The sequence below is a fragment of the Taeniopygia guttata genome, chromosome 2 (assembly GCF_048771995.1).
Source record: "Taeniopygia guttata chromosome 2, bTaeGut7.mat, whole genome shotgun sequence".
Classification (NCBI taxonomy): domain Eukaryota; kingdom Metazoa; phylum Chordata; class Aves; order Passeriformes; family Estrildidae; genus Taeniopygia; species Taeniopygia guttata.
In genome coordinates this window covers 70,703,653-70,711,850 of record NC_133026.1, presented here as the reverse complement: position 1 = coordinate 70,711,850, position 8,198 = coordinate 70,703,653, and the positions used below count along the sequence as shown (strand labels likewise).

At 41.0% G+C, this 8,198-nt stretch overlaps 1 protein-coding gene across 2 annotated transcripts in view; it reads left to right on the top strand.

Moving 5' to 3' along the window:
- The first annotated feature begins 868 nt into the window (after positions 1-868).
- The window catches only part of DCDC2 (doublecortin domain containing 2), a 54,573-nt gene continuing 47,243 nt past the window's right edge, over positions 869-8,198 (top strand). Inside the window, exons 1-2 of one of the 2 annotated variants that reach the window (XM_030265580.4) lie at positions 869-1,621; positions 6,412-6,463. In XM_030265580.4, the coding sequence (XP_030121440.4) occupies positions 1,329-1,621; positions 6,412-6,463 (345 nt within the window). In that variant the 5' untranslated portion in view covers positions 869-1,328. The remainder of the gene's footprint in view (positions 1,622-6,411; positions 6,464-8,198) is intronic. The other variant, XM_030265579.4, reaches the window with a different exon arrangement.

The window sequence follows — 8,198 nt, the reverse complement described above, 5'->3', positions numbered from 1 at the left end:
AAAACAAACATCTTGTCCACTAATTTTAGGCTGCTTTAAGGATAGCAGTGCTCAGGTACCATTCAAGGGATATTTTATTGCAATCCATAAAGTGATTGCAACTAGTGTGGCCATAGGTAAAGACCAACAATATTTTGAAGTATCAAAAGTGTCAAAATGGGTGATCTAAGTGATCTAACACCACTAAATGTGGGAGAATCTGGTATAAAATAGCAGATAGTTGGCATATCACTACTTGAATGCAGAGCAGTGTGAGGGTCATCAACATTTCTGGTTTTACTCAAAAGCATATCTTTAACGACAAAAATTTCCTTTAACGTTAGAGTAGTTCAGTGTTAAATAGTATTAACTCGAGGATGGTAAATGCTCGGTTCTCCCCGTTATTAGTCAGAAGAAGACCAGCAGCAAGTGAGAAACTTAAGTTGTTAACCAGTAACAGTAGCATATTTGACTGCCCTCACCCTGAAATCGCTCCTTTTGTAATGGTTAACTGCTCTTTTGTAACTCACAGCAGGGGGGTAACTGTCCCATCAAAGGAGGTAAGATAAAAGGAAAGAAAATTCTTTCCATCCCGCGTGTAAAAACCCATTTGAAAAGACAATCATTACTGTATATTACACAAATTCAGGTAGGACGGTCTAGTGCGTTTCTAGATTTGAGGCTATCGGCGGGGGAAAAAAGGTTGTTAAAGGAATTACATTTGAATCGAAGGCACTTCTGTTTTACTTTCTCTCAGGTTTTACGGCTTCTTGTCCCCAGGGTGTGCCAGAATGCGGCGTGAGCGCTGCGCCGCCAAGTCAGCCCCGCCGCCGGCCCGTCCCTTGGGGGAACAGGCGGCACTCGGGCAGGAGCAGGCAGAGCGGGGATTTCCCTGTCTCCCTCGCTCGGATCCCGTTCCCTCTGCCCCTCGGGGCACGCCGCCCCTCTCCCTCTTCCCGCGGCGGCTGTGGGCCGGGCAGGCTCCTGGCTGCGCGGCGGGGAGGCCGAGCACACGCGGGTGAAGCTCCCCGAGGCAGGCAGGGCGGTCGGGCTCCCTCACGGCAGAGCCGGAGGGTGAAGCCCCGGGGCTGCGGGTCCGGCGCTCCGTGTCCCCGCAGTGCGGGCCCCAGTGCTACGCCGCGTTTTTCCGCCTGAGTTGGCGTGCACCAGCGCGGCGCTGGTTGCCTGGGAGGAGCCGCAGTGTGCAGGCTGGGCAGGGCCGTGCCAGGCCGCGGGGATCGCTCCCCGGGAGGTGTGCCCGTGTGCCCGTGTGCCCGGCGGGGCGGTGCCGGGCCCGAGGGGCTCCGGCAGGAGCTCTCCCGAGCCAGCAGGTGCGGGGCGCTCGGAGCATGGCCGGTCCTGGCACAAAGGCGTCGTGGCTCTCGCAGCCCAGCGTGAAGAGCGTGCTGGTCTATCGCAACGGGGACCCTTTCTTCCCGGGGCGCCGCATTGTCATCCACGAGAAGAAAGTGTCCAATTTCGATGTGTTCCTGAAAGAGGTGACGGGCGGCGTGCAGGCGCCCTTTGGAGCTGTGCGAAACATCTACACCCCGCGGGGTGGGCATCGTGTCCGACAGCTGGGCGAGCTCCAGAGTGGGGAGCAGTACGTGGCTGGTGGCAGGGAGGCCTTCAAGAAACTCAAGTGAGTGGCTGAAATGTAAGACTTGTACAGAAATTTATATCAGCGTTTGGGGTTTGGCACCGTGACAGTGCTTCAGACGACCCCTCAGCCTGTCTCTTTTATTAGTCATTGCGGAAAGAGAACTCAGCAGCTGTGACCCAGGCAAAAGGAAAAGAGCCCTAGAAAAGGGGGTATTTATTCGCCCCATGAGTCACACTGTGACAACTCCTTGACATGACAGTAGAAAAGGAGAAATAGCCCCTTAACCCGAAGGACATGTGAGAATGGCATATTGTTGCGATGTCTGTGCTTAGCTGAAGGGCCAGTATCAGTATTAAAGTGGTAAAATGTGGAGTATTGACAGTCCTGCCACGAAGTTGATGAACTTGGGAATTCAATTCCCAATATGTCCTTTCTTGTTTTTTTTTTTTTTTAATTCTATAGTATACTACCCAGCTATCTGTGTCTCCAACACTTCTACTCATTTTGGGTACATATATGGCCTTTTAATGTCCCTGCTGTTATTTAAAAGATGACCATTTACATTCTTTTTCCTACCTCGACACCAAGAATTAAGCTGCCAGTTTGTCTGTTTTCTACTGAGTCACTGGGAGAATAACGTGAAGAAGGTCTGGGCTTTTTAGGTGTATTTCCAGAGTGGCTCTGCATGTGATCAGTAACTATTCTTAATTCTGTCAGTGAATTACATGGTCTCAACTGACTGTTGCATTTTTTACTCTGTCTTTGTGGGCATTTTTCCTACAGTTGAATTTATGGAAATAAATCTCAAAATTAACAACCCCTTTCCAGAGATGTTTGAGAATTTTTATCATCAACTACCACCTTTACAGTGTCTTCCTCATCTTGGTTCTGTACAGTTGAGGACACTATATTTTTCAGGAGAGCTCATCAGTGGCTCATTATGTTTTAGGACAAAACTCTCTGTGTAATGAACAGGATCTCTATCACCCTTACAATTTCTGTCACTAGCTGATTCTAAAGATTTATTGAAGCTTTTTGCACTTCAGTAGGAAAGCCGGAGAGAAAGATGTATGGCAGGTTAAATACAAGCCTTTTTCCAACAGCACTTACTCTTTTATGTGTCAAATGTGGCGTTCAACTCTTAAAGAGAGATCTGCCATTTCTTTTTGATATTAAATCCTGTGATTCTGTGGGTGGCTTAAAATTGTTAAGTTAACAGGTCATCATGCTACACCTCCCTATATGTGTTTTGTGTAGATAGGCTACAAGTAAGTGTTTGGCATTAGAATGCACTGTTTAGAGAATTGGGCACTCTAGATATTTATTGTGTGGGGAAAAGCATTTCTTTTTGTCAGGTCACACATTATGGTCAGAGTTTTATGGTGAGATTTTTTCAGACTTTTATGATTGCAACATGCAACAAGGTACCTAGTTATTTAAGGCCAACAAAGATAATACTTAAAGAAAAGCTAACCTAGGTGACTGGGTAAAAACAGGCTGTTTTATATATCCTTTATATATCTGTCCTAGTCCTGTACTGTAGAGAGGATAAATGGGATGTCTTGAGGTCCCTTCAATTTCTGTATTCAGAACTGGGGTTGTTCACTTGTTAGTATTTGTTTACATAATGCTGGAAATGTTTGCAGTGCTTTTATAAGCATTAAAAAGAAGCTGAAGGGCTTAATGTTGAAATGTGCTTAATTGGGTTGTAGACAGAATGGCAATTAGGGAGACATCTTAGAAAACTCAGAGGAGAGGAAGGGTTAATTGGAAAGAACAGTTTTCTGGAAGGAAGTGAAGGAATGAAAGAAAAATGTATGTTTGTGTAATGTGTCACAGGTAAACAGTTACAGTGTGACAGACCAAAGCATCTGCCTTAAGGGATCTGAATCTGGTCTGATGGCAGCAAGAAATTTGATTATTTTTTTAATTTCATGGATTTATTTTATTTTCCCCCAGTGATTCTTATTGGTAATATTAATTGCTCTGATAGACTATGCAGGGCTGAACTTTGAAATGGAGGCTTGTGGCACTGATGTGTGGGAGCTGTGAGAGTGTAATGGAGAAAATATCCAAGGAGTAGCAGAAGCTGAAAGTGTCATTGTTCAGCTTCAAGCAGTGCATTTGTTTCCTCTCAGATGCCTTACACTCAAAAGTGAATCTCTTTCCTGTTCACAGTGAATTGAAGACTGAACTGCACTCACCTTTAGAACATAAGCTAAACCCTGACTCTTAACATTTTGAGGTTGATAATTCTGAGGGCATATATTCTAGATAAACTGCTGAATAAATTTTTTAAATTAAAAAAATCAGCATTTATAAATTCTGATTTTAGAAAAAAAAATTCTTCAATGGAGGAATTTTTAGTCAATGTTGGCAATTTTTGTAACATATAACAAGTTTTTAGTCAATGTTGGTAAATTTTGTAATATATAGCAAGTTTTCTAGCTTGTTTTACCATTAGAGGTGTCCTAAGTTAACACACCTTTTTGGTGTAGATGTGGTAAGGTGTGTTGTTGCAGTAGTGACCGAGAATGCACATGTAGGCTGCACCCCAGTGGAGTTCTTCCCCAGTGTGAAAAACAACTGTTCACTTTGAAAATTTAAAAGGTTTATTAAACTTCAACAAAAATAAACAAAAGGACTACATAAGGAAAAAGCCACACCACTGGGAACTGCCCTCATGGATACCACACGGCCAGTGCATCTTCAAGATGGGTGCTCAGTCTTTTATACCCCTGGGGGTTGCATCAGCCAACTCTGGCCCCTTCCAAAGTCTGTCAGTAAGATCTTCTTTGCTGTTTATCAGTGGAGATTGCTTTCTTGTAACTTGATTGGAGGTCAGGTGTTGCCATGCTGCACCCCCTTAGCAACAAGCCTTTCCATTCCCAACTGCCCCATGGAATTAGCACATCTGCACACCTTCTTTCTACCTGTACTAGACAACCCAGGCTGTCTGGTGGCAACAGTACAGAAGGGGAAAAGGGAGCTATGGGAGAACAGAGGACATCTAAACTACAATAACATAACTGTACATCACTAAAGCTTTTCTTAACATTCACACAACAGTCATCCCTAAATTGTGAGAGCCAATCGTCTCATTATCCATCTATAACACCAGCTCTCAGCTTCCTGAAAGAAGGCTGTCTATGCTAGAGCTGGTTTTGATTTTTAGCTTTTTTTCAACATGCTACTCCTTCATCCTCCTTCATTTGCCCATTTACTTGTATTTGTGCTCATTCATCAGTGGTAGATTGTCCTCTTTCCAGCTGTGTCTTTCTAAACAGTGCTGTAGTTTCATCCCTGGCTTGGCTAGCCATGGATTGGAAGCATTTCTGCTTTCTTAGTAAGTGAGAATAGTTTTGTAGAATTTTTTTGAGTGTCATCATCAAAAAAAAAAAAAAAAAGCAAGCTTTTGCTCTTAATTAGAACTTTTCAGATATGCAGGTCCTTAAAATTTGATGACTGAATGTCCAGACTTCTGCACAGTGTGTTTAAGCCTTTTACTATGTATTTGTCACTTTTCTTAGTGAAGTAATTCACAGGTGCTTGGAAAACAAGAACCGCAGTCAGCAGATGTTGTTACAGGCTGTTGGAACCATTTTGCCTAGGCACTTATTACTTTTCAATCTTGCAGGCTGTAAGACTTCTTGGTTTTTATCTAAAGAGAGCTCAGTTCCTTTTTATACGAGAGCTTGGAACAGTTGTTATTATTTGTTTCTAAATACGAGGCTTTTAAAAATATCCCGTGCTGCATTTATCTTTTTCAAAGCATTGTCATGCACTTTCAAGCACGGCCTGGCAACTTTGCTGTGTTTGACTGTCCCCTCTCAACGAAGCCTTGAAATCCCTGTGACCATTCTGTGGTACCTTGATAAATAGGTGCCGTTCCTTCAAAGAAAGGATGATGCTTTTTCTTTCTCTTTTTTTTTTTTTTATTAATCTTCTTTACTGCTTTTGCACCTTCATTTAAGTCCCATGAATTCTTAACTTTGGCCAAGTAGGAAAGTTTCTTCAGGCAAATGAATGTGATCCCAGTCATTAACTACGGAGCATGACATGACTGAAGGACAGCAGATGTGTTGTGAGATCTGAGGTGTTTTGGTGAGCCTGTGCTGATGCTTGGCTTTAGGTATACCTGACTTCTCAAATAAGCTCTTCTGGTCTGAAACTCCTGGTAAAGCACCTTCCCACTGGAAGTGAGATCAGGGAACATCACAAGACTAACATTACATTGTCCAAATAAATGTATTTTGTTTGCTTGTCCAGGTGAGGCATGTATTTTATCCGTAAAATAATTATGAAGCTACTATTGGTTTATCCAGCCACAAGAAATGAGTGTTCAGATGTGTCCACATTCCATCAAAACCCAGGTGGTGCAGATCATTTTAAACTTTATCTGATGCCCTGTGTTAAATCCGGGTGTGCAGGCAAACCCTAAATCTACCAGAGACTTACTGTGAGAAACTAAGAGGCAAGATTATGACTTTGAAAACTCTGGTAAGGTGATACTCTGCTGAGAATTATTGATCCACCTCACAGCTATATATGAGCTTCTTTCTGAAGAGAGAGTTATTGATGGTCTGTTCTAATCGCCAGTGACTTGAAGGTAGATGGTTGGTTCTCCCCTGTCTTAGGGGAGAACATTAGCCCGAGGGCTAGTAAGTAATAATAATTACTTACTTTTTCTGTTATTTTGAAGCATAAGGAGTTTTAAATCTTCTTCATTTGTAAAGACAAAATTTAAATGTGTGAAAAAAAGTGTAGAATATTGGTTCTTTGTAAGTTAGATGATCCTGTAAATAATCAAACCTGTTTTCTTTCCACAGCTATTTGGATATTGGAGAAACAAAGAAAAAACATGCTGAAGTCAATAATGAGGTAGGATGGCTGAAATATTGAAGAAATAAACCTGCAGTTTATGTTAGTGACATACCTACATTTAAGTCTGATTTTTTAATATACATTTATTTTATTTAATTTTATAATAATACAGTTATCTTCCATTCTGCGCATATTTCTTCAGTGGTTGTTACTCTGGTTGCTTTGAGCTGATATATTGACTGTCTTCTGCTCAGCTTTCTAACTGTGTTAAAAACACAGAAAAAAGATCTCCTGTTGTCTTCATTGAATCTGGTAGTAAACCTAAAGAAGATTTTCAGAAAAGAATGGTAGGAATGAGACTTTTGGGAGTTCTGGACCTGCAAATTTTCTTCAAAATTTGGTATTCTTCTGAAGAAGAGGCATTTTTCAAACAAAAATGTGTAAACTTTTAGCTAGTTGTAGTCCTTAATTTGCCAAGCTCAGTTGTTTCTCTTCAACAGCACTTATGCTGTAGTTGGAGGAGATAACTACAAGCTTCAATATGAGTTACAGCTTCTGCCTCACAAGAAGCATCAGCTCATTTGTTTGTCCATTTCTTTTGCCTTGTGCTCTCAGGCCACATTTTCAGCAGTTAAATGGTTTGTGTAGCAGATGTCTTCAGACAGTAGGACACCTTGTACTAGAAGATCCTCAAAATTGCCCTAATGACCTTCAGTGTGATAATCAGATGCTTCTTATTCAGAGGCTATGTAGTACAACAATTTTTAAATTGAGCATAACTTGTCACCTGTATTTTTTTGAACAGGAAGATCAAATTCAAGTTGAAGATTTGATATGCTGCTGCTACAAATAAGAGTAAATTTACTCTTAGTTGGATACATATCAGTACAACTACAGCCTTGCTTTTTTAAGGCTGGTTTTAAGGCTGATTATTTTCCTGCAAATCTTTAGAAGGTTTTTGTTATAACAGAAAGTCTGTGCAGTTGTAATAGTTATAGAGGTTGAGAGTTTTTTTACTTACAGTTGTATGTTTGATAAAAGAGGCTTTTATCGTTTTGTCTGGAATCAGTGCTCATTATATATTATCTTAACACTTTCAGCCATGTATCGGGGCTTTGGAATAATCCAGTATAAACCTTCCATTATCTCAGCTTTCTTCTTCATAGTTGACTTATGTCTGCAATCTCCAGTGTCTCTCTGTGGAGAGCTTAAATCCGTGTGCTGAATTTAACTTTAACATGATTGATTTATTTGGGGAGAGGGGTCATAAAAATTAGATTAAATATATTGGTAGTCTACAGATTTTTATCTGGGTTTATGAATAACACAATTGTCTTTATGCCCTGAGAATTTAATCCCGGGAATGAACTTTCAGGACGCTAGTAACAGAAGTTTTAATGCCTAAATTAGTTTTTGTTAAAATTATATGAGGCAGCAAGTCCCAAGTTACTTTCTTTTTTCAGATATTCACTGAGAAATCAAAACCCTAGATTTGTTGTAGGACCAAGAGAGGCAGCATTATTCCTATCATGCTTAAGTACAAGGGTATAAATTCTGATTGTATCAAGTATGTGTGTTTGGCATTTTCTCCACTAAAACAATTACAAATACCTGATTCTGGTTAGTGTTCAAGGAGTCAAAACGAAGAAAACTGTATGCAGCAGCTGTACACTGTGTATTTGTATGCAGCTATATGTTTTCTTTTGTGTTAGTTAAACTGCCAAATGCTTGACATCTGCTTTTGGGAGCAATTTAATGTTGTTCTTGCAAGGTAACATCTTAATTTCTTTAA